Source organism: Haliaeetus albicilla, chromosome 7, assembly GCF_947461875.1.
Source record: "Haliaeetus albicilla chromosome 7, bHalAlb1.1, whole genome shotgun sequence".
Lineage (NCBI taxonomy): Eukaryota > Metazoa > Chordata > Aves > Accipitriformes > Accipitridae > Haliaeetus > Haliaeetus albicilla.
In genome coordinates, this window is record NC_091489.1 from 395,943 (window position 1) to 421,845 (window position 25,903).

At 43.8% G+C, this 25,903-nt stretch overlaps 1 protein-coding gene across 5 annotated transcripts in view; it reads right to left on the reverse strand.

The window, feature by feature from the left end:
- DHX8 (DEAH-box helicase 8) overlaps window positions 1-24,519 on the reverse strand; it is an 82,097-nt gene extending 57,578 nt beyond the window's left edge. The window contains exons 1-25 of one of the 5 annotated variants that reach the window (XR_011325291.1): window positions 24,348-24,484; window positions 23,844-23,929; window positions 23,167-23,239; window positions 22,650-22,735; window positions 21,907-22,016; window positions 21,487-21,798; window positions 21,039-21,183; window positions 20,278-20,481; window positions 19,664-19,751; window positions 19,227-19,324; window positions 18,529-18,676; window positions 17,964-18,145; window positions 17,343-17,537; window positions 16,959-17,144; window positions 16,240-16,450; window positions 15,726-15,907; window positions 14,818-14,958; window positions 14,359-14,514; window positions 13,365-13,502; window positions 12,808-12,936; window positions 11,553-11,749; window positions 11,226-11,405; window positions 10,124-10,679; window positions 6,110-6,228; window positions 585-5,439 (exon numbers count right to left, since the gene is read on the reverse strand). Coding sequence is in view for 2 of the 5 variants with exons in the window: in XM_069786219.1 (XP_069642320.1) it covers window positions 10,460-10,679; window positions 11,226-11,405; window positions 11,553-11,749; window positions 12,808-12,936; window positions 13,365-13,502; window positions 14,359-14,514; window positions 14,818-14,958; window positions 15,726-15,907; window positions 16,240-16,450; window positions 16,959-17,144; window positions 17,343-17,537; window positions 17,964-18,145; window positions 18,529-18,676; window positions 19,227-19,324; window positions 19,664-19,751; window positions 20,278-20,481; window positions 21,039-21,183; window positions 21,487-21,798; window positions 21,907-22,016; window positions 22,650-22,735; window positions 23,167-23,239; window positions 23,844-23,929; window positions 24,348-24,459 (3,579 nt within the window). In the remaining 3 variants the exon portion in view is untranslated. Of the gene's footprint in view, window positions 1-584; window positions 6,229-9,162; window positions 10,680-11,225; window positions 11,406-11,552; window positions 11,750-12,807; window positions 12,937-13,364; window positions 13,503-14,358; window positions 14,515-14,817; window positions 14,959-15,725; window positions 15,908-16,239; window positions 16,451-16,958; window positions 17,145-17,342; window positions 17,538-17,963; window positions 18,146-18,528; window positions 18,677-19,226; window positions 19,325-19,663; window positions 19,752-20,277; window positions 20,482-21,038; window positions 21,184-21,486; window positions 21,799-21,906; window positions 22,017-22,649; window positions 22,736-23,166; window positions 23,240-23,843; window positions 23,930-24,347 lie in introns of those variants that run through there. The other 4 variants (XR_011325290.1, XR_011325292.1, XM_069786219.1 and 1 more) reach the window with 4 other exon arrangements.
- Between the last annotated feature and the right edge of the window lie 1,384 nt (window positions 24,520-25,903).

Consider the following 25,903-nt stretch of genomic DNA (forward strand, 5'->3'; position numbering starts at 1 on the left):
AGTTCTCTGCAGCTGCAGAGAACATCGCCTACGCTCCCACACTGACAGTACACTGGCCGCTGAGGCAAGCTCCATGGATTTAATTAGCTTTTCCCTGAATTTCATCTCTCTCTTGAGCAGTGGCACTTCCAGGTTGCTTGCTAGGAAAGTGAGCATGTTACTACCTGCTGAGCTGGTAACGTGATCAGGGTAGCACAGGGCATGCTAGCACCGAGAATGGCACCCTGTCGCAGGCAGCAGAGCTGAGAGCACCCTGCCAGGACACAGCCACCCATGTGGGCCTCAGCGAAGGCTACAGCAAGGATGGGAGTTACCCTGAAGTGGAGGAGCCCTTTCACACTGCACATTCCTCAAGAGAATCAGGTGCCTCCCTATGGGAAATCTTTATGCCTTCTGGAGGCAAAATGTAGGTGTGGGCTGTACCCTGGTGCAATACTGTGTTTCTAATGAATGAGACTAGTAGCTTGCTTTTATTCAATATCTCAGTCTGCTGGATTCCCAAGGATTTGACGTTTATCCACTATTCTTTGGGCTACCCTCTGCCCAGCCAGTCTTCCTTCTAGAAAGGAAATTCAAGGAGCTAGTTCACATTTGGATGATTTTTTACCTCCATGTTTTACTCAGGTTTGTCAAGTCACTGCAACAGATCGATAGCTGCAGAGCAGTTCTGGGAATCAGGAAGATCAGGTTCTCATAACTGAGAGGCAGTGACCTCCAAAGGGCAAAGATTTATAACCAGATCAGAGAGCTGGGCGTCAATAAATACACTCTGTGTTTCCAGTTCAGCAAGACAGAGAGGCAGCTGATTAGGGGAAGATATTGGAGGTAATAGACAAGTGTCATAAATTTCTTAGGCTGGTCCTGAAAGTGCCAGCCCCATCTAACCACACAGAAGATGTTTCAGCTTTGCTATCTAGGCACTCACACTCCTGTTCATACAGCAAAGTTGAAGCAACTCTTGATACAGACAGCAGAGCTGTCTTCCCGAGCTGAATGCTTTTGGCACTTTAGTGGGGCAAAGTGCATGTTACTGTGTGACAGCATATACAGCTGGTCTAACACACCTTTAAGTGAGTATCCCTTCACCATACAAATTCACAGCTGAGCTTTGCTCTACATTAGGCAGGTAAGAAAGGTCAGAAAGACATTGTTCTTCCTCACGGAAAACCCTCTTATCTTTAGAGTTCAGCTCGTGACAAACAATCTGACATCTGGATGTAAATATACCTAACGTTCTCATGCTTTTTTACTATTGTTTACTCATTATATTCAAGATTTATTCTGGTGGCTTATTCCTCAGGATGTGATGGTGCTTTGGGACCAGCCAGAAATAAATTCTCAGCAGTCATTTCTTCCTAATGTAATTTTTTCTAGAATTTTTTTTTTCTTCTGTGTGGTTGCTATTATTGCAATGGCTTTGCTGTTACTCCTGCTATATCAACAGTACAAAGCCCAGCAGGAAACACCAGAAATCTATTACCCAGAACACGATGCGCAGTTCCTTTCTGGTCATAGTAAATAATTAACATGTAACATTACAGCATGTCCCAGGTGTACCCTTAGAGTGTACTGTCTAGGGCAAAGGAATTGCCCCTAGTATTAACGGGTTTCCAAGCAGAGCTGAACTATCTGATGCAATGTGCTGAGGCTAACCCAGGAAATACTTCTACTACTAGATTCCATACCCTGAAATAAGTATGAATAGTGATAATGAAGAACAATGACAGCAGCAACTCTCACTTTATGGAATGAGCACTGAGTGGGAAGGCAGGAGAGTTACTAGAAAGTGCATTCATCTTTTTCAGGCTGTATACAACAAAGATGGCTGATGTCATCTGGCTAGGCACAGCCTTGACAGCGTGCCTAGGGCCTGCAGGCAGGTCAGAAGGGGCGATGCATCATTCCTAGCAGTGCTAAGAAGAGTGCCAGGACGAGATCTGCCAGGAATGAATTCTGGCCTGGCCAGGTCAAGGCTCCAAAAGCCACATGAACTGAGCAGTGTCACTTGAAAGATGAGAAGAGCAGCAGATGCCCTTTTGCCCCTTTGGTGCCATTCCTGACCCACCACACAGAGCCTTGTGGGAGCATCGAGCTCTCTGAACCAGACAGACACTCCCATGTGCAGCATATTCTCACTCACACCTATTTATGAGGCTCAGCAGAGCAAAGGAAACCAGAGCTGACCATGACCCTTTCTGGTCAGTACTTTTAACCTGAGCCCAAGAGGGACTTGTCTTCTTTGCAGCACTAAGCCTGTCCGTTACAGTGTGGGGTCAGGATGTTGGGCTCACCAGCTCCCTGCTCTGGTGAGCCACAAACCTTTGGCTTTGCCACAGTTGAGCTTCCAGGAGGGAGATACGCAGCTCCCACACAACCCTGTAAAACACTCCCATGGAGGTTTCCATCAGACAGAGTCCCTCATGGTTTCAGCTCAGCCGGCAACAAAGCACAAGGCTGCTCGCTCACTCCTCTCCCCATCCCTGTGGGATGAGGAGGAGAAAATATAAAGAAAAGCTCATGGGCCAAGACAAGGACAGGGAGGGATCACTCACCTGTTATGGTCACGAGCAAAAGACTCAACTTGGGGAAAAAACAACATCAGTTTCATTTACTACCAATCAAATCAAAACAAGGATAATGAGAAGGAAAACCAAATCTTAGAACACCTTCCCCCCACCCCTCCCTCCTTCCCAGCTCAACTCCACTCCCGATTTTCTCCACCTTCTCCCCCCCAGCGGCGCAGGGGGACGGGGAATGGGGGTTGGGGTCAGTTCATCCCACCTTGTCTCTGCCGCTCCTTCCTCCTCAGGGGGAGGACTCCTCACTCTTCCCCTGCTCCAGTGTGGGCTCCTCCATGGGCTGCAGGTGGGCATCTGCTCCCCTGCTCACCTCCATGGGCTGTAGGAAGACAGGCTGCCATTTCACCAGGGACTGCAGGGGCATCCCCTCCTTCTTCACTGGCCTTGCTGTCTGCATAAGGGTTTCTCTCACATCCCACTCCCCTCCCCTGCTACAGGTGTCCCCTCTTAAATACATTCTCCCAGAGGCACTACCACTGTTGCTGATGGGCTCAGCCTTGGCCAGAGGCAGGTGCAAACTGGAGCCTGGGAAGCTTCTAGCAGCTTCTCACAGGAGCCACCCCTGCAGCCCCTCCATGGCTACCCAAACCCTGCCACACAAACCCAAAACAGTCTTAGGAAGAACTTGTGCTTGCTCTGCTCAGCATTCAGGCTTGAGGATGAGGTGACTCCGACAGGAGCAGTGTGTCGTTTAAACCATTAAGCCAGCCACAGGGGAGGTAGGTAACTCCAAGGTCAATAACGTCATGACATTTCACTCCTTGTAATGTTTTCTGGAGGTATAACACTCCCAAGGACACTGGCATTAGTTTTGTTGATACGCTCAGAAGAGTCATTCCAATAAATGAATTGGCCCTAAATGACACCTGTACACATCTCCCCACCCTCCTCTGCATTCGAATCACAGCAAGATTGTAGTCTACCACAAGGCTGGAAACCACTTTGCACAATGAATATTGATCTCTTTATGCCTTGACAGCTGACACGTTGATGAGACGGCGGAGGGGGAAGCGCTCATCAGCATGCTGAACACAGAGGCAGAGAAGAGCAAAGCTAAATGCAGTGGAGGCCTCAGCCAGTTTGGCCTCAGCAGGAGATGACCATTCAGTCAACCCTGAGGGCAGCATTTACTGCCCCAGAGCAGGATTCACCCCTCAGGCTCGCAAGGAGACCACATTCCCCTCCCTGCCTCCTGCAGCCAGGGAGGGCAGCCATGCACAGCCCCCCTCTGCAGCCGACCTTCTGTTCTTTCTGAAGAATGTGTCAACAGATACCAGCTTATGTAGTTGTAAATTCCTTAAAGGCCTTCCTGTGTCTGGTCTCTGAAGAAAGAGTAGCTGAACAAACATATTCCTTTGCCCCGCACAGAGTCACTGCTTAGTCAGGGCCTCTGCTTAGGAGATTAATAACCATTCTCTCGGCCATTATGGAGCTATGGGCAGGTATCAGGTGAGAAAGCAAAGGAGTAGAAAGGGAGGTATCTCAGGGGAGCTTATTAGCTGAAATAGCTAATGGGACCTGAAGTGCCTCTGAGGTTCTTGCTGAGCTGCTGCTTTGTGGCACCTGTTTCCATTTCCCTGAATTAGTTTCAAGTGTGTTTTGGAGGCACTACCATTGCTGTCCTTTTTGCTTTGATTCTGTGAGACAGAAACACAGATCCCACCTCAGCCAGGGTTACCCATGTCCCACTGGCTGATGCTGCATCTACTAAACTGATTTCCACCTATTTGAAGATTTCCACATAATTAAAGAATCCCAATACAAATGAACTAAACCCCTATTGAAGGAAAAAATGCTTTTAAACAGTCCAGCAGATAATGGTGTTTTAAAAGCCCCTGCAAGAACACATAGCAATTATGGAATCTGCCTACTTTTGTTAAGAGAAACATAGCAAGAAATCAACACCGCAAACTGCACTAACATCTCAGCAGAAGCTGAGGAGTGCCTATTCTGACCATTTATGTCTGTAGGGACCAAGAGACCTCACCAGCCTGTAGAGTCTGATTCAAAGAAATTAACTCAATAGTTTAACTATTAAGTAGGTATTCTTTATTGGCAGCGCTGGATGCACGGGGGATCGCTCCACCTATCGTGCACACGGTCGGGTCTAATTGTGCAGGTTAAGTACATGTTCTACATACATATTCACTAGATTTCTGAGAAATGTTATACATATTCATTAGTTTTCCAGGAAACTATTAGCATATGCAAATGTCCTTTACGCAGGCGCATTGAAGGTCTCTGGTGGTCTTCAGGAGTCCTCTGGTGGTCTTTCATAGTCTTCCTCACTTGTCCGCTATTTGACCCTCCTCAGGTGATTCTGCACAGTATGGTCTTTTACATGTTTTGATACATCAGTGCTTGTTAGTGCTCTTATTATCTAAGTTTTCATTAGTGGTGTACAACCATATGGTTAGTTTAAGCTAAATTATCTACAAGGATGAGAACAAAGGCAGGAGTTCTTATCTTTTCTGGCCCTATCTATTCAAGCAAGGCCTCTACTTGTGCCTTCTCAACAAGATCGTAAATTCATCAAACATTTAATTAAGTTTTGTGATTGCTCATGGTTCCTTCTTGTTCCATCACTCCCAAGTACCAGTCTCTGACAGGCTTAATCCTTGACAAACACCAGTCTTTGGTATTAAAGTTACAGAGAGACAATCATTAAGCAATTAGCAGTTCATTCTCTATATCAAGTCCCTGGGAGGTCTCCCAGGTGCCGGTTCTGGAGCGGTTTCCTCAGGGTCTGTTCCTAGAGCAAGAGGTCAGTCCACTCTCCCTTACCAAGTCAGGGTCCATGCCAGCTGGAGACTGCTTCACCCCAGCTTGCCCTGACACCATCCACCACCTCGGCCCAGCCCTGTGACAGGGAGAACAGTGGTAGTGAGGTGCCTTTGGCTGCTCCAGCTCAACACCGGCACTTTTAGCTGAATGTCACCCCCACTTCTTAACACACAACAAATATAGTCCCGAGGGCCTTACACTCTGTGTGTCCTTTCATAGACCATATGCTTGTGTTTGCAAGTAGCAAGGGCTCAGGAATTGGTGGGGCCTGGGGAAGCACCCAGACTGGAGGCTTGATGCTGCAGCAGAACAGGCTCTGCACACTGCAGCAGGAGACAGCCCAGCCACCCTGCTTTGGCACTGTGCACTAATCCAATGCTGGTCAATGATACCCTGAGGCAGGGCATATTCTACCCTGACTGCCCCCAAATCCTAAGGCTAATTAAACACAGAAAAGACCCTAGACACCCAACAACCCCCGAGATAAGACACATAGACAACAGCCTCCAACCAATTCCCCTCTCAGAGTGCAAGGGCTGGGAACTCCACTTTCTACGCTGGCAGCAGCCACCTGTGTGCCCCCAGGGCACTGATCAACACCTGTGTCACCCAGCAGGTCCTCATCCCTTCACTGGCTCTGTTCAATTCAACTGTGCAAATGACTGCTCCTGAACTCTGCTATACAAGAGCTTGCTTGCAACACAGCATGTGGCCTTAGCACACAGCTTTCTTGGAGGGCAAGCTACCTGCAGTCCTGTGGTTGGTGACAGTGGGTGTTTTCCTGAACACCTTAAATCCTGGATGCAAAAGTGGACAGGGAATTTCTGCTGATCCTGCCTTCAAAGCAAGGCTGAAAGCTTCATGTCTGTAGAGAAGAGTTCGAACATGAGTGCAGACCAGAGGGTGGGGGAGAGAAACACAACATTCAAATTACTGAAGTAAAAAACAGATCCACCTCAGGGCTATGAGTCCACCTCAACTTTTCAGGGAGCCAGGCTTATGTGTAGGGGGATAGGGCAGAGCAGAAGCTTCTACAACATGCATCTTTAAGTCCTAAGTGGACACAGTGAAGAATTAACAAAAGGCAAGAGAGGCATAAAAATGTATAAGGCTTCCCCCCACACCTCCGATAGATTTTCTTCAAGTTTAGGAAACAAAATCTAACACTGGACTTCCATCAACAGGCTTTTCAGATGCTCTCTGTGGCAGACCTAAATGGTAGAAACTAACATTCACATTCCAAAATAGCCAGGATCTGCCACTAAGTATGATCCAGTTCACTTCTACCTCCTTGCCTTTCTTCTAGTAGAAGTGAGCTAATATTGAACTCAAATAGACTTTTCTACACTCAACAAAAAACCCACTGCTTTCAGTGTAGCTTGCAAAGCAGAGCTGTGTTTGGACCGACCCACAGGCCTACCAGCTACAAGAACTACAAGATCATTTTTCAGCCAAATAAACCAGCGTATCCAGATCAGTGCAGCCCCACTTCTCCACCTCCAGTGTATGGACAGACCAGCCAGAGGATTTATGTAGGTTACAGAACATACACATACAAAACACATTTGCTAAAATCAGATACTCACTCACTGTATTCCCAGCTGGCTTGAAAGAACAATACATTTCATAAATGAAAAATTCCATGAAACTGCTAATGGGTCAGTATCACAGCCTTCTGCAATTGTCACAGAAATCTCATGAAAACTGAATTACTAAAAAACAAAACCCCCATTGTGTAAGTAGCACATTGCTGTCACACTGGCTCTGGTAACAAGCCCATTAATAAGGTTAAGGTAGTTACTATAACAGATGGAGCATGTGTGGGGCTGGCTGTAAAAATCATATTTATCTTTCTTGCATTAAGGGCAAAAGGTTGGTTTTGCATGTGTGTGTGCGTGTACACGTGAATGTGTGAGTTATTCTTTTGCTGTGAATCCTTTGCTTGTGACAATCAGCTAACATGTGGAAATTGGCCTATATGGCACATACTGCTGGAGTTTGAGACAAAGGATTGTTTGCTCCATCCAGACAAAAAGATTCGTATCTCAACAAGCAGAATGAGGTCCCCAGCTAGGCGAGGGACACCACATCAAACTCTAGGGAACCAGAGGGGGGACAGGAACCAGCAATGCTTAGTCCATGCTACTTGCATTAAATGTTCCACAAGCCACAATGCTGTTGAGGAGTAGAGAGGTTCACAGATGGCTTGGAATTCATCAGAGGAACCATTCAGCATTTCACATAGCTCCTTGGTCTTCCAGGAGAGGGGCGGGGGGGAAAGCAACCATAGCTTGAGCCTTCATCTATACCCCTTCCACCTGCCCAAAGACTGGTGCCATTCTGCCAATATCTTGTGGGAATGGCACTCATTATGATCCTTCAATTTACTCTTGCTTGCTTAGTTATTCTCACACTGTCTGTATCCGTTTTTCCCCTCTGTTCACTTGTAGCTAACTACTGTTAGTTTGTTCTCTGCCAGCAGGTATAAGAATAACCCCAGTGCTTTGGCAGCCTAAGCTTTCCCCCTTAATTACAGCTGAAGCCTCTTTTCAACACCTTATCCAAATATTACTGGAAGCAAGGAACCACCTAAGTCTGAGAGAGGGCCTTTCAGTGGCTGTATTTGCTCCTGTTGCTGGCAGTAATGACACTGGAGATAGGGCAAGCACATCTGTCTCCTCCTGGCATGTTTATAGAAACTTCCACTCCACACTAGCACAGTGTGCAGCACAAGACCTGCTAAAGGCAAGGAGGCTATTTATTGCTGACAAAGGGACACATGCAAAGATTGCACACACACATACATACTTATATGACTCAGGGAATTTTTAGCAGTTATGCTAAACACCTCCAAAAACATTCTAGACTAGACACATTGCCTCTGCTGGCATAATTTTTGCCTTTAGGTAAGAAATCTGTGTTACCAGTCCTAGTGCATTAACTGAGTACAGTCAAAACGAACCAGAAGATCTAGGATTTATACCATTTAAAATAATGCAGTTCATTAGACAGAGGCAGGTTGACAAGTGCTTGCACAAGCACCTCACACAGGAGAGCTCAAAGAACACTTTCCCCAGCAAGGGGCTAAAATACCTACTCAGTTATGTAAGTACTGCCAGAATAAAGCATTAAGTCTGTGGTTTTATCCTAGGACCAGGCAGCTTATTTTCAGGGTTTTTTTTACACAAGATAAACCAACTAAAAATCACATAAGCAGTAGAAGACATTAGGATGTTATGCTCAGAAACCTCAGGGCGGTAACAGGTTGATAAAACTTGCTTTAAAAAAAACACGTAAGCGGTTCAAGTTTGTAAGCCAGCATTCCAGTTTCACAGGCTAGTTTTGGATGTGGGGTATTGCCAAAGAAAGCAGCTGAGGTCAATGTGGAAAAGTTTCTGTAAATGAACTAAAGGATATTACTGAAAAAATTACACCAAGGAAAGAAATAACACACACAAAACAGATGACAGTTGTTCACTTAAAAAACAAAACAAAACAAATCCTCTCTGTTGATGCATTTTCCCCTACCATAAGTCAGAAAGAGGCTACACTGGAGAAGCAAATACAAAATTAATTTGGAACAGAAATACCTCGAAGTATGCTGTACAACTGGGACTTCCACTGTGTACATTTTCTCTTTTACATTTTTCACGTGACTTTTGAAAGTCAAGTGCAAATTTTTCATAGAAAAACAGTAACAGATGCAGCTGCAGAGTTTGTGGAAAGAAAATATGCTTGGAAGAGCATTCAGTAGGACAACCTTCTCTGCCTAATGCCATAATGAAAAGAGCCTCCAAACTTACGAACTTTCTAATTCTATTTAACTTTATGAAGATGTAACGCTATGGGAAAGCTCAGGGCATTTATACAACATAATAAAACAGTATATACAACATCCCTGCCCACCTTTGTACAGAGATACAGATTTCCAATATAGCTACTTTTCAGTGTGGAACTTTCTTCAAATTCACTGAATGTAAACCAACCAGCCAACTTCATTCTACTCACTTCAACAATAATGTTAGCAGATGTCCCAGCTTTGGGGAAAAAAAAAATAAATAAAAAAGTGGGTATCTGCAGCTATGGAGTCAAATAAGTTTCATCTGTTTCCAACAGAAAAAATAATTTACAGATAGCTTCAGCATGACATAGCACACACTGGATAGCCAATTTCTTTTTAAACGAGGAACTGTTACACAATGTTTTACAGACATTTTAGCTGTAAAAGCATATTCTATTAAAAAAACCCAACAGTTGTGATGTCACCAAACATTGTAAGTGGAAATAAAACACATGACACATTGTATAGAAAGTCTAAACATCTGTAACCACTTATGTTCACAGACAGAGCCGTGCTACAGAGTGGATGTGGTTAATTACTGTTTGATATACTAGCCTTCAGCACACAGGAGACGGTGATGAAGGATAAGACTTGCAGCCTGACCTGTGCCATTGTCCAAGTATAACTGACATTCTAGTTGGGTTTCAAGGGATCTTTCCTGCCTTATCCCAAAGCCACAGATACTAAATATCTCACCACAGGCGGCTTGCATAAAAGACAAATAGTTACACTGAACAGGAAAATGCATAAAATAGGAAAAAATGGAGAACAAGCAGCTTCCAAAAAACAGCCACTGTCCAAGAGCATAACTAGAAATAAATCCCTTTTAGCAGGGTAAAGAAACAAACTATTCCAGCCTCTATTTTCTGGTCATTCAGAACACAGTTAGGTTGGTGAAGAACTATTTTTTAATCATTACCTTTTTGTTGTTGTTCAGCTCAGTGCCCAGATTTCTGAGTTTTAGGTTTTGTCTCTTAAGAGCGGAATGACTAAAGAAGTGCTTCAAGAACCGTTTCTAAAATGATGTAACACGCTGAGGAGACCCAGGACATTTGTCATGCAGCTGTGGAGTCTGAGTGGCAGCTGACATGAGCACACATCGCCCTCTTGTGCTTTTGCTCTGAAAATACTTACTTTCTGCTCATTTTGTAGGCAAGCTTTAATTGAATGTCCTTTTTTTCAGGACAGTTGAAACAGCGCATAAATCACAGTCCCACAAATATAAAACCAGTAAGAGTCCAGGAGGAAACAAGGCTCATCGCCGTCTGAATGCACGTGATATCCTCCAAGCATTGGGCTCCTCATAGCGATTGTACAGGGGTTCCAGTCGCTGCTGCTTTTTCTGTTTGCTGAGCTTGGTTGGATCAGAAACCTTGAAGAAAGCTGGTGCAAACTCCACCAGCCAGCGAGGATCAATAGTCGTCACTTCACGCATATATTCCTTGGTGGTTAGCACCAGTTCGTGATATACCACCCTGTAAAAAGGGACAGCAACTCTGGAAATCAGTTTTTCCAAACAAGAGAGAAGGCAAGGGGCTGGAGTATCTAAGCTTGCCCCTTTACCTCTGTTTTACCCTCGCTCAGCATAAGGGTCCTTATAAGCTCCAACACAGGCTCCAAAAGAACCATCCAGAAGAGCTACCTTCTTTTTCCTCTCCTACGTCACAACTACTCTTCAGCATAGAACTACTTCATTCCATTTAAAACAATTCTCTCTCTCCTCACTCCGACCCTCTCCCTCAATGCTCAGTGTTTTAAACTCACTTCCACAATACAGAAACACAGAACTGCAGGCTTCAGGCCTGCCCTTGGCTCAAAAAGTAAGTCTCATCTCTGCACAGGCACTAATTCTAGCAGCAGGAAAAGCCAAAAGCAGACTTGAAACTTTTCTCACTCTGCTCATTGGTGAGAAATCAGCAGCCTATACTTTGATCTGTACTCCACAAATCATGCACACCACAACCTTTTCAGTTATACAGTCTGAACTGAAATAGAAAATTACAGGACACTGCCTTCCTTACCATTCTGGCTGCCTGTTGAAAAGAGCACTCGATGGGTGGATATAGACTACTTGTTGATCAATGAGTGTCCGATAACCTTCCTGGGGATCCTTCTTTGCTGCATTTCGGAAGAAGCCACTACAGATGGCCTTCTGGACTCGAACTGTTGCCTTCCCACAGGATACCACATCCAGCTTGTGCCTGACAGACAAGAGTTGGGGGGGGGGGGAAGAGTTCTCCAGATTTGGGTGCAGCTACCAACATCAGATTAGCAAATTTTGTTTAGCTACTATAGTGCAAGAACACTAAGAAAACAAAGTCACTACTTGTCCTTCTCGTCATGCTCACCTGTCCATAATGCCCAACATCTGCTTGCGGATGTCCTGTGCCCTGCGTAAGGACCGGGCCTGGATAAAATTTTCATAGCACCAGGGATTTGAAAACTTATTATTCTTCCAGGAATTGTACACAGCCAGCAGAGTGAGGTGGTCACCTTCTGTCTGATGGAATTTGGCTTTCTTTTGGTCAGCAAGTGCTTGTTTATCCTAACACATAAAATATGTATCAATCAGGTATCTACATTGCAGAGACAATCCTTGTGCAACGTGAAGGACATGGGCTGCTTGTCATTCATACCATGACTTTTTAAGTCTACCAAGGTAAGACTGAGAAGACAACACATAATTTTCAGTGGTGAGTGACTAAGGACCAAGTGATGAAAATCCAAAAGTCACTGGGACCGCTCTCACTAAGCCAAAACTATGCCTGTATGAAAGGAAAGCCTAGAACTGTTTTCACCAAAGAGAGATCTCATGTAGATTCTCCTAAAGACTCTCCCATGGGTGACAAGGACCTGACTGAAGAATTTTTTTTTTTCCAAACTGATACTTTTATTCAATTTCAGTCCTATTTTTGAAAAGACACTTCAAAGTAAATGGCTTATTTATACTGTAGGCAGTATATGCATGCACTGAACTAGCAAGCTTTTTATTGCTCTAGAAGCAACCTCAATCACTCATCAACAAAGTTGCTGAAGCAGTAGCTTTGACCCTGCTGACCTACCCACTTCTCCAACCTGCAGATAAAACATGAATCAAACACTGTGGCTACATAGGTCAAAACTGAAGTTAACAGACTAAACTGCAGCAGGCCATCATAATGAAGAAACAATGGATTCAAGAAGAGTCATCTGCTGTTGAGGAATCCTACCACAGCATAGTCTGCTGCTTGCTGACTTAAAAAAAATCAGCACATGATAGGATTGCCAGGAAGAAATACATTCTGTGTATCTGAAAATGACAAAGGCATTCTGAACTCCAGAGCTGGGACTGACTTGGTTTAGGGTTGTATGTGTTTACCGGGAAATGCAAAAGGGAATGTGAGACCTCTAACTTCCATCTTCCCATCTGCAAAGAAACTACCAACATCCACAGCTACAGGGTGTTTAACCAAAAAAAGGTACGTCAGAAATGTAATGTATGAGCGAACAGCCTTAACCAAGCTACAGGTTTATTTTGGCAAATATGCTGACTCTCTAACACCTGAGGCAGGCACACAAAACCATCCTAACCGTAACACTGTTGCTCTTGGCTGCATTCCTTACCTTTGGCCTGTAGAACACATTCTGTACAGAAAGCATGGAGACTATTGTCAACATTTCCTCACTGCATCCCAGATGTACAGACATGATCAACATCTTACACAACATAGGCTCCAAGGGGAATTCTGCCATCTGCAAGAAACCTGTTTCAGGGTACCTGCAACATCTTGGAAAAATCTTGAGTTCTCCCCATGCAAAAGAGAGCAATGTCCTTTCTTCTGTGCTTCCTTTCCAAATCAGTGTGCTTTACCCAGAATAACTTTGCTCAACATGAAGCAAATTATTTGTCTATATTCACTATCACAAGAATATCCCAATACTTACAGGAAATTTTTAGACATTAACAAAAGTAACCTTACGAATAAGGAGAAAAATAGCTGCTTCTTAAAAAAGCAGAAGGTATGTAACTATGGTAAGTGAAAAAGCTACCAATAAAACACAAGAGAATAATAGGAAGAGGAAACCAACAGTGTTAGGCAAGTCCTCGTACAACTACTCTCATGTTACCCCCTAAGTATTTGCAACCGAGCCACTGCTAAGAAGTATTCTATTTTGCCTACCCTGCGCCCAAGTCGAGTGAGCAGTCCCTCATCATCCAGAGCTCCCAGGGTGTACAGCTGCTCCATGGCAGTTATGAGAGTTTCCATTGGAGGAGCATCCATAAAGTCAAAGGAGAGCAAATCATTGATGCCCATAGCCTGAACAGAGGGAGTGGAAAAAAACGAAGTTAAAACACTGCAAAGGAAAACACCAAATTCCAGCCAGAGATATATAACCATCAAACAATGCGGCACTACAGAACTTTAAGCAACCCTAGCCTCATGTCCTTATCCTGACTGTAACCACAGTCACAAATACATGGCTCTATTTCTACACTTGAGATAATCCACATTGACCCATGTCTTTCACCCACCATTCAGTTTTACAGTCTGTTTTCTTTGGTACTGTTCCATATATCTCTCACGCAAGATGATTCAATCAAGGAGACACATAGGCTCAATGCTGGTTTTGAGGACTTCCTGCCTTGTAAACCAGTGTGGCTTGACAGCTCCAATGGACACTAAACATGTCTGTAACCTTCCCCTTGTTACCAGAAAGGAGGAAAAGCAGCAGCTTCCCCAGCTGCTACGTACTGAGTTAGACCCAGTTTGCGGACTCCCAGAGGAACGGTACACACTTAGAAGATGCATATGTTTGGAGGTCAGAAATCACTCTAAAATGGTGTGCCTTATGTGTTAACAACAGAGATGTACTTTACATAGGAAAGGTGTACTGCCCGTAAGACTCCTGTTTCTCAAACCTGCAACTAACTGTTCTGTGCAGCTGAGACTTGTAATTTAGGTGGATATTCAACATTATAACCCTCAACAGAAAAATACAGGAGCAAGCTCAGTGCCTGAGAATTGCATTTGATGCAGTCTCCATTCCAAAATACCTCTGTTCACTAGAAGGATCTGAAATTGCAGAAGTACTTCATGAGGCTCAAAGGCAGAGATTCATTTATTGAAATACTTATGATCACGTTGGCTTGCTACAAGTTGGCGAAATACCCACCTTCAGGGAAAGTACTGTACTGGCCAAATTTGTTCTCTGGATTTCAGGCACATTGGTGGTTAGCATTTCATCTCGATAAGCACGCTCTGTATACAACCTATAGCATTTTCCTGGTCCTGTTCTCCCAGCCCTTCCTGCTCGCTGCTTTGCTTGAGCCTAAAGGTAACAAGGCATCTCAGTGAACAGGTGCAAACCGGCAGAGGAAAAAAACAAGTAAAATAAATTGATTAATTATTCACAATTTTACTAGTGTTAACAGAAAGAGATTTCCAGTACAACCCAGGAAAGTATATATTCCTTAGGCACAGCCTCAAGGATTCTCAGGGAGTCATCAAAAACGCGGTTTTATCACTGCCTCACTTTGCTTCCATGTGCTTGGACACCACGTCATCAAGATACACTTTACCAGGAAGAAAAAAACCCAACCAACCAAACTAACAAAAACCACAGAATGCCTACTTGTGAAATTGGTGTAACAACCAGCTGGTCAATTCCAGTCTTGGAGTTATAAACCTTCTGCTTCACAAAGCCAGGATCGACTACATAATATATTCCATCAATAGTCAAAGATGTCTCAGCAATGTTAGTGGCGATGACAACCTGCAAACAACAGTTTGATTCAGTACCAGTTCTGTCTCTGGCTGCCAAGCCAACCATGCTGCTGAACTTGAACAATCCATTCTACATTATACAAGCAGTTTGTTATAAATGCAACTACTATCATTTAACATCAAAAGGAGAAATGTGTTCACAAAAGAACAGAAAGAATTGTTATCTACAGTCAAAGATGGACAGGTTTTAAGTATCTAACCTGTTTTAGATTTGGGCAATACGGGAAAAGAGCATGATAAAATCCGTAATTAAAAGCAAGTGAAAGATCATTTTAAGTTTGTAAGCAGACTGCACTGACTTCAGGGAGAATTTTTGCCTATCACTCAAACACAGTCCATATTTAGAGAAGAACCTTCCAGAGATTATATCTCTAGATATTCGCTAGCTGTTTGGTAGGAGATTTACATTCATCCAACAGGAACCGCATTTAGATTTCACTAAAGTTAATATCCTTGAAAGGCAGCATTAAAAAACACACCAAGAACATTCCACACAGAGGTTTGCTATACGAGATGTTTTTATATACATTTTCAAAGGCTTAGGTAACATGTATAGGCATGGACGCAATCAAAAACATGCTCTAAGCTACATAAAAGCCACCTTTTCTCCAAAACTACATCATTTTATCTGAAGTTGTAACAGAATCAGAAGTGCTAAAAAAAAAAAAAAATAACAAGTAGTATGATTAGCAGTGTAATGCACCCCACTATTAAAATGTATCAGCAGAAGACAAAGTCACACTTAGCTGAAATTACCTTTCTGCTTCCTGGTGGGGCTGGGTCAAAGATCCTGGTTTGCATTTCACTGGGTAAAGCTGAATATACTGGTAGGATAATTAACTCTGGAACATCAGGTCCTAGAGATTTCATCCTCTCATAGAGGATTTCACAGGCAGTGTCAATCTCTTCCTGACCAGTCAGAAACACCAAAATGTCACCTACATGGGAAGTAAATTAAAACATCCCCAGAATCAATTCTGTTCAATACAGCTCCTGCATTACCACATTTCTATGCCTCAACCTTTTCCATTTAAAGCAGAGGAGCCCCAACTTTTGCTAGCTCCTGGGCAACAACTCTTAGCCAGAAGCAACATACTTCAGTCTTTCATCCAACTTTTTCAGCATTTACTGTATTTGCAAACAACAGAGGATAGTGCTGAGAGCATTCTACTCATGTTACTAATACATGATCCATGACTTATATAAAGACCTTGCTCATAGGTATCAGAGTCCCTGAATCACCAATAACCCTAGACCATTCTCTACTCACCTGGTGGCTCTGTTAAGTGGATCTGCATTACTGTAATCAGACTGGCATCCAAATAATCTGTCTCCGGCTCTTTTGTGTACAGAATTTCTACTGGGTATGTTCTGCCAGGAATTGTGAAGATTGGAGCTTCGTAGAAATACTGAGAGAATTTCACAGCATCCAGTGTTGCTGATGTCACTATCAGCTTCATATCCTGCCGTTTCTGCACTGTCTATAGCAGGATAGAAAGTTCAAGTCATTTATTGCCTTTGGGACTATTAACATATGGCACTTGACTTAAATCAGAGAAATATGACCAGTAATATCAGGCGTTTTAATGTCTGTGTAGAGGGGCAGCTCATTCCAGTATCCAGAATTTCAAAAAATTGACCACTAAGGTCACACTTCAAACCTTTCTTAGCAGCACCTATCACAGAAAGCCTTTGTCAGAGAACGAAGAGCAAAGCAAGAACACTCCTCTGCTCATCCATCATTATAAGCATCCTGGACTGCCAATTCTCATTGTTTCTGATGAATTTTGCTTGCTTTGTCTTCACAGAGAGGCTTATCTTAGGAAAAGTTGGGCTACAAACCCTTATGAGCATTTGCTTTGCTTAAGAAGAGACTCTTGGAGCACACGAATGAACTTGACTTTTGTGACCCTGCCTCTCCCCGTGTGCTCCTACCCATAAGTAGCACACAGAGGACACTGAAGCAATAAAAATCAAATGCTACATTACCTTCTTCAGGAGTCCAAAGAGCACATCTGTATGTATGGTCCTCTCATGGGCTTCATCCAGCATGATAATGGCATACTGGGTCAGATCAGGATCTATCAAGCACTCCCTCAGTAACATACCATCTGTCATGTATTTGATAACAGTTTCAGGGCTAGTGCAGTCTTCAAATCGAATGGTGTAGCCAACCTAGAAAGAAGAGTTGCACAGAAACTGAAGCTAGAGAATTAAGTTATAAGCACCATTAATTCCCAGTTTGATTATTCTGCAAGCTCATTTTACAGCCTACAAGGAAGCAGACACATGGACACACAGGCAGCTCCAGTACTGATTTTTCCTACTTTTCCTCATGCTTATTTTGTCATGTTCTTCAGCATGGAAATTCACCTCTTGTCCCAAGCAGCAACCAAATTCCTCTGACACCCTCTTCGCAACAGACATTGCAGCCACTCTGCGAGGCTGAGTACATCCAATCTTTCCTCTTGACGTATACCCCGCCTCAGCCAGGTATTGGGTAATCTGTGTTGTTTTCCCAGATCCTGTCTCTCCAATAACAATCAGAATCTGGTTGTCATGCACAGCCTAGGAAAGATCATAATAGATACACTTGTCAAAATTTAAAAACAAAAAAACAAACAAACCAACCAAACAAAATCAACATAGTATATCTAGGACTAGACTGAGCACCTACTGCTCTTGCTCCAGCTGGCCCAGACCAAAAATCATACAAGTGTTCTTACTGATCAAGTCAGCAAACTGCTTAACCATTTAGCTAATTCATCCCTTGGCAACATGATCCTACTTTCAATTTTGACTTATTACAACAAATATCTGGAGCTTTATTAAAATATACAGATATATATAATCCTTTAAAATAATTATTCCAAATATATACAGTTCTGCACCTAAAATTATCAACTGGCTATTCACCTGTCAACAAGCTAAACCAAGAATATTTCTTTTAAGTTATTGCTTGCTCAAACAAGAATGCCATTTCAAGAGTCTTACCTGTATCAGCTGCTCCTTCAGTCTGAAGATTGGGAGACTCTCTCTCTGCTCAATAATGGAAAGCTGGGTCTTCTTACCATAAGAAGCTTTGTTGCCACCAAATGCATGTTTCTTCCACTCTGGAATGTCATTGGGCATCATCCCAATACCTCGCATGTTTGCAGCTATTTGTCTTCCATCCACTGGAAAAGAAAACAATTTTACCATTACATCTAGGCTCACACAGCACAGACCCCGATGATCCTGCTCCTATTGTTCCACCTTCTATGCTTGTGGTTTTAAGTATTTTTTTAAGTTCCTACATCTATACCCCCACTATTACATTAAGTTCAATGTAAAAAAATTGCTTCACCATCCATTGCACCTTTTAATGCATCCTTGACAGATCACAGGATATACCTGTACATTTCCCTTGACATTCCTACTTCCACTTTAGTAGAAAAGCATTTCTTCTTTGCCTCGCTTTTAAAATGAGGCAGACAAACACAGTATCAAGACATTTCTCCCGGGTTGCTCAACTATAACAAAAAAGGCACAGTTCACACTTAGATGTGTTCAGACACACCATCAGGGAGAGGATCCACCCAGTGTGTGTTGAGTCCCATAGGGATAGAATCCATCTCTGCTTCTCTCTGGGCTTGTTTAAGTTCTCGTCTTTCTTTAGCTAAAGCACTCTGCATCATTGCAGCCTGGGACAAGGAACCATCTGGATTCTGGAAAGCAAGAAAAAAGTTAAAGATTTCAAGCATTCCCAAGCCTTCAACTTCAATTATCTCTGTCATCACTGGCCTTTAGAAGTGTCTTCTGAAGACACTTTAAAAGATGTTAACTTTTTATCTATTTGACTTCCAGGATATTTCCATTAGCCCAGCCTCATGAACTTCCATGGTCATAACTAATATGGAGCATCCCTACACTGTCCAGACAGAAGGATTATGGGCACAACTAATGAAAAACAAGCATTTCTGCACCATCTTCTACTTTCAAAAGGTAAGAAAAAGCAGAACAGAGGAAATATGTTCTAACACGCTTATGTGAAATAGTTTTTGCTGCAGGCTAACGCGCATTTCAGTTCTATGATTCCACTTCACTGTCACCAGTTAAGTAAGAATCCTGCTTTGTAAGTAAAGAAAGGAACTTCAGTTCAGTGGTAATGTTTTTCAGGGCTCTCAGTAATGTCCAGGTGGAAAACTGGTTATTAAATTCCCAAATACTTATTTAATTAAATCAAGTATATTGGTTTTAGTTCTGGAAATCTCTTACCTTTACTATTTTAATAGGACTCATATCCATGCTCTGTTTAGTATGACCTCGAAGAAACGGTGGCTCTTCTTCAACTAGCTCAATCTCAAGGTCCTCATCTAAATCCACAAGTGACAACTTTTATAGAAAAATTAAACATCTTTTTTTCAGGTACATAAAAGTGCCTTTTCAAACGGTGCTTCCTGTGCACTCTTGATTGTGATGTACTTATGATAGTTTCAAAAGTGAAAACACAATAAGTAAAAAGAATGCACAGACAGGGTTCATCCAAATGTCACTAATCACAAGGCTAGAGCAACACTAGTTCCAAATGTTTAAGATGACAGCAAGTTGTGAGCTGCTTCACACCTACTTATATCATCATCTCTTTTTGAATCACAACATGTCCAGAAACACAAGGAATTTACAACAACAATAAGACTACTTGGAAATATTACCTTCTTCATCATCAACTTTAGGAAGAATCCCAGTCTCCTCATCAAAGTCAGGAAACTCTTCCTTGGAAAGCACATTAGCTGCAATCATCTGGGATGAGAGTGAATACAACACGAGTTTGTCCCCATGAACAGAACAACTCGTGCCTACGAGGTCTCGGTTCTAATGCTATTGCCAGGCTTGTAAAACAGGAACAAAGGAATGTTGTGATTTCAGAACAAAGGAATGGTCCTATATTCTGGCACACCTCTCCCCAAGTCATCCAGTCTCTGAGCAAATAGTCCTTTTGTTGTTCTGAATACCATCAGTGTCAGACAGCTGGCTTATACATGGCAGGAGTGCACTAATAAACAAATACCACCTAAGTGTCACTGGATAAAGATCATGATCCCCCAGGTCAGTGACCTCTGGAGGTTACCTAGTCCAACCTCCTGCCCAAAGCAGGGCTACCTTCATAGCTAGAACTAAGCTAGAAGTCCCAAATCACAAGAAGGCAGTAATTCAGAGGTAAGGAACAAGTTAAACAAACAAACAATCAAGGAGCTGTATTCTAGTTCACGAAATTCCCTAGCAATTTTACTGACTGACACCCTATTTACCTAAATACAAAACACACCTGTTTTATTTCCCATTTCTCTGGGTCTGAAATTCGGGTGAGGCGTTTCCGTTCAAGGCTATCATCCTCCACCTCTGGGGCATTCACCAGGGACAGGTGACTGGGTCTGTCCGGGTTTCTCATAGAGGTTTCTTCATTGGTTTCTCCAACCAGGTTTCTCCTCCGGTTTGGGTTCAAGTCTTCCCCAGTGTCTTGATCAACATCCTGCATTAGATTAACTAATCAATCAGCTCTACCTGTACTACACATCTCCTTATCTATTAACACTGGTGCTTCCTCTAACACAAGAGAAAAAGCAGAGTATATTTCTCAGAGAAACGAGTGCCAACAACAGCCCATACGCAGAAAATGCTATTTTGCGTGTGTTTTTTTCAGCCGGTATTGTGAGGTAAGTACACCCCAAGGCCTGGAACACTCTACTCTGCCTTGGCAATGGCAGTGATTTCATTTAAAATGAAATGCTTCTCTTATACTGAAAAAGGAAGACAAACATAGCAACAGCTTGAGGTTTGCCTTGTCACTTAGCTAACATGTCATGTCAAAAAATTGTTAGGAACATTACGTCAAAAACAAGAACCTACAGAAAATGAGTAAAAAGTAATAGGTCACAAATAAAAAAACTAAGTTACTGTTCTGTAACTACCACTTGAAGGGTTATGTATTAGCTTCCATCAGAAAGAGCAAAAAATAGCAGAGAGGCATAATCTTTAAAAATTTTGGCGCCACAAACTCTTATAAGCACTATAGGATGTCTTCCACACCTTCATGCTCAGGCTGGTTTTGGATCCAGTAAAGGATAACACTTTGACTTTTACTCTTTGTCCTTTGCTCACAACGTCGGCAACATTGGCAACCCGTCCTTCTCTTCGAAGCTCTGAGATGTGGACTAAGCCCTCCCAACGCTTCCTGTATGTGAAACAAACAGAGGGGCATGAGATGTTGTACATTATTACTCCAACAGTTCTTCAGATCATTCAGAGTCTGGATTAAAATATTTTTTTTGTCAACTGATTGTTTGTGTACATTCATGAAGTGTTTTTTATACAGAGAACATTCTCTACTGTCGAATTCATTTTTCTGAAACAGACCTTAATTTTGGCATCAAAACCCAGGATACCTTATTGTAGCCTCATGACCTCTTTAAGATACTAGCAGAGAAGAGAAGTCAGATGGAATAGTACCAGATTTATTGTGAACATCAGAAGGTACCTTAGTCCTTCCAGCTGCACAAAGCATCCAAATTGCATTATACTGGTGACTTTGCCGTTGTAAATGTCTCCAATGGAAGGCTCCTCAGGTGGCGGACGGTCTATGTGCTTGTCTCTCCATCTCTCATTGCTCTTCTCGATGTACTTCTCTCGATCCTTACGGTCCCTACTGGGACTCTGACTCCTGCTCCTTGATCGGTATCTGGATTTTCCCCTGTTCTTATCCCGAGTCCTAGAACGAGACCTAGAGCGAGATCTGTGCCTTCGTTTCCTGTCCCTGCTACGACTTCGACTCTTCCTCTTTTTCTTCACCCTAACAAACAAACATTACATATTTGCAGTGAGATTGCACATATGAACAGAGTAAGCAGGCAATACCAACTGCCAGTACCCATCCCCCAAAGACATACTAGAAACCTACCGGTGGTCACTGCTCCTTTGCTTGCCTTGCCTGTCTGCACTAGGCATCAGAGCTTCAAGTTCTTTAAGTGCATCAGCTGCCACCTTCACATCATCTTCATCCAGCATGTTCTGCAAGAACAGAGAATCATTCTGTAAGAAGGCTGATAAGAAGTCTGCCACAGAGATTTAATCTACAGAAAGGATAATCATATGCATCTCTATTTAGAAGGAATGTAAGATTAAAAAAAAAAAAAAAAAAATCAGACAGAATACGTGATACAGGAAAAAAAAAGTAAAAAGCTATCCCCCTATTTTGCCAAAACATTGAGACAATTCTGCTTTTATACAAGACAGCTTCATCTCAACACCTCAAATTATTACAGAAATATAAAATGCAAGTCTCTCATAGCATCTGAATGCCCAAAATTTGTATCTAGTTTGTAACCCTACTACTTTAAACATTACGTGAGAAAGGCCAGGCTACAAATTTCACGTCACAAGACCCTCATCTTCCAGGTATTCTGCAAAACAGCATCAGCATGGCAATTGCTGTAACAGCTATTCTTGATAACTACATGCAATAACACCAGCCTTCTGCCTTTTTTGCATTTCATTTCTCATAGTCCACTTTTATCTACACATTAGCAGAAGACACTCAAATTAACACGAAAAAAACTTGAAACTAAACAAACAAACAAAAAAACAAACAAAAAAAAGATGTTTTCATCTACTCACAAAAGAAATCTGAAAATATGACCTTACCCTGATGTTGGGATTGTCTGGCCTGCAAAGGGCTGGAAACAATTCTTTCAACTTTTCCTTCTCCGATTTGGGTTTGACAACTGTCTCTGATTTTGAGATTTAAAACAAAAAACAGACAAAAAACTCCAAAACTTAGAAGAGCTAGAATGATTCACTCTTGATTTTTCTGTAATTGAATATAAAGTTTAACTTTCATCTGAGTGCAAAGGTTGATAGAGATTTTACAAAGATTCAATTCAAAGATTACAACGTTACCTTCCTAGTATTGGTGAATCTGTGAAATACATAATACTGTAAATAGTGTACTCGGTACATTTTTAGTGCCTAAACAGCTTTGCTAATCTACCACTAACAACAGAGAGGCTCCCAGTGCAACAATAAGATATGAAGTCTTGCCTTACAAGACTAGAACAGTAACTACATCAATCTCACCAAACACATTCAAAAACTACAAAAGACTAAGAGTTTTGCTTTTCTTTTTATACTGAACCAGTAAGAGGGACAAGATCAGGCGTACCTTTGCTCGTAGATGGTTTTGGTGGAGGCCGCATTGTCTGTATGAGACGTAGTAAATTACTAATAAGCGAATCCTGAAAAATTTAATAAAATACTTCAGTCTAAGAAATTACTACAACACTGTTTTTCATTATTAGAAGGCACACGTGAGGGTTGATTAGCAGGTCAAAAGAAGCCCAATTCTGAAGATGCAAGTTCGTTTTTAGAAAGTATCACTGGACTTCATGTACATCCTAAAAACACATAATAAGTTGAATCTGAAAATGACCACAAGAATTCCATTTCTACTTGTTATTTTTAATCACCTATTTAATCAAACTACAGTTATTTCTGAGGAACTCACAAGCCCAGCATCTAAGTATCATATACAGACTTACGACAGCGTTTGCCTTCAGGAAAAGTTGTTTCTTCCATATTTTACATGCTCAACGAGACAACAAGCATGCTGTTCAAGTCCTCAGAAGAACGCTTCACAAAGACTACAAAAGTTTTTAAAAAAGGAGGGAGGGGGAGGCTTGGCTTGATGAGTCAGGAATACTCAAAAGCTAATTAGCGCATCGTTTTCCAATTGAAGAAAACCAATAATCACTCCTCACACCTCTCTCTTCAAAACAAGAAGCTCTACAAAAATCTACCAGGACAAGAAGAGCACATAAATAACCTTCAGATCTCACTCACAGTGAACTCGGCGCCATTCTTTAAAAGAACTGCCTTAAACGTGTCAAACGTAGTATTTTTCTCAGCAAGACTTATCACAAACTCGGCTGCAAAGAAAGAGCAGAAAGTAAGTTAGAACAAACAATTAAAAGGCAGTATAAGTACTTTGTATTTGGGCAAATGCTGTTCTCCCGGCAACCTACTCAGTCCATCTAGCTACAGAAAGGCTGTAACGCTGCTCGCAATAGCAGCAGCTTCCTTTCCGAGTCCTTTTGCAGAAGCCCCGATAGAAGTATTTTCTCACGCTCACGACAAGGTTTTTTGGAAGAAAAACCGCGGGGGTCTTCTGAATTCGAAAAGCCCCTTCGTCAAACGCGCCCCGGCCGGCAGAGAGGGCTACAACAGCCCTTCGCGTCGCTGCCGTCGGGCCCGTAACGCCGCAGGCGGGCTGCCGTGCCGCGGGCCGCGCTCGCCGCGGAGATCCCCAAAGGCAGCGCAGCCCTCGGGCGGGCCCGCCCCGCTCACCCAGGTCCTTGTCGTTGATGCCCAGGTGGTTGTCCAGCTCAGTGCAGACCTTAGAGACCAGCGACAAATACTCGAGCTTCGCCAGCTCCTCCGCAGCCACCAGGTCCGCCATGATTCCGCCCTCAGCCACCGCACGGCCCCACCCCTCCCCACTTCCGCATCCGGGGCGCGACGGAAGCGGTGAGGTTGCCGCGGGCGGGTCGCGTCGGCCCCGGTCGGCGGCAGGGCCCGAGGCGCTGGGGCCGCTCAGTGACACCAGCTCCGTGATCCGTGGCGGACGAGGGAGACGGCGGGGCTGCGACCGGTCGGCGCTCTTGGCGGGGGGCGGCAGCCGGCCCCCCTCAGTGGGGAGAGCGGCAGGGCTACTCTTTTTCTTCTACGGGGATGCTTGCATCCACGCATGGCAGGCGCGGAGCGGGGCGCAGCCGTCCGGTTCGGCCGCGGGCAGCGGCCAGGGAAACCCTAGTCCCTGGTTTGAGCTCTGCCTCTTTCTTCACGTCTTCTCCCCGCGGTCTCCTGTCTGCCTCCATGCCCGCGTACCTGCTCTGAACAAGCCCCTGTGCGCAGGCAAGTCAGCCATGGCTGGTTGCCCAGGGCCCTTTAGTTGCCAACAGATGGCAACAGCCCAAGTGGGTAACAGCAGTATAGAAGCACAGCTGGAAACTCCACGGCAGGGGAGAGAAGAGCATAGCAGAAATCAACAATTTGGCCGCATTGGCTTTGTGTGGCAAGGTTGAGGGGGGGTTTACAGGGGTGGCTTCTCTGAGAAGCTGCTGGAATCTTCCCCTGTCTCCGACACAGCCAATACCAGCAGGCTCTAAGATGGACCCGCCACTGGCCAAGGCCGAGCCAATCAACAAGAGCGGTAGCGCCTCTGTGATAACATATTTAAGAAGGGAAAAAAAACGTTGCTGGGACAGACAGAAACGGCAGCCAGAGAGAGGAGTGAGAACGTGTAAGAGAAACAACCCTGCAGACACCCAGGTCAGTGCAGAAGGAGGGGGAGGAGGTGGTCCAGGCCTGGACCATTCCCCTGCAGCCCATTGTGATGAAGACCATGGCGAGGCAGGCTCTCCGCCTGCAGCCCGGGGAGTACCCCATGCCAGAGCAGGTGGGTGCCCGAAGGAGGCTGTGACCTCATGGGAAGCCCACCCTGGTGCAGGCTCCTGGCAGGATCCGTGGAGAGAAGAGCCCATGGACCACGTTTTCTGGCAGGACTTGCAACCCCATGGGGGACCCACGCTGGAATGGTTTGTGAAGAACTGCAGTCCGTAGGAACAACCCACGTTGGAGAAGTTCGTGGAGGACTGTCTCCTGTGGGAAGGACCCCACGCTGGAGCAGGGGAAGAGTGTTATGAGTCCTGCCCCTGAGGAAGATGAAGCAGCAGAAATAATGTGTGGTGAACTGACCATAAACCCCATTCCCTGTCCCCCTGCGCTGCTGGCGGGGGTAGGTAGAGAATCCAGGAGTGAAGTTGTGCCTGGGAAGAAGGGAGGGGTGGAGGGAAGATGTTCTGAGATTTGGGTTTATTTCTCATTACCCTACTCTGGTTGAT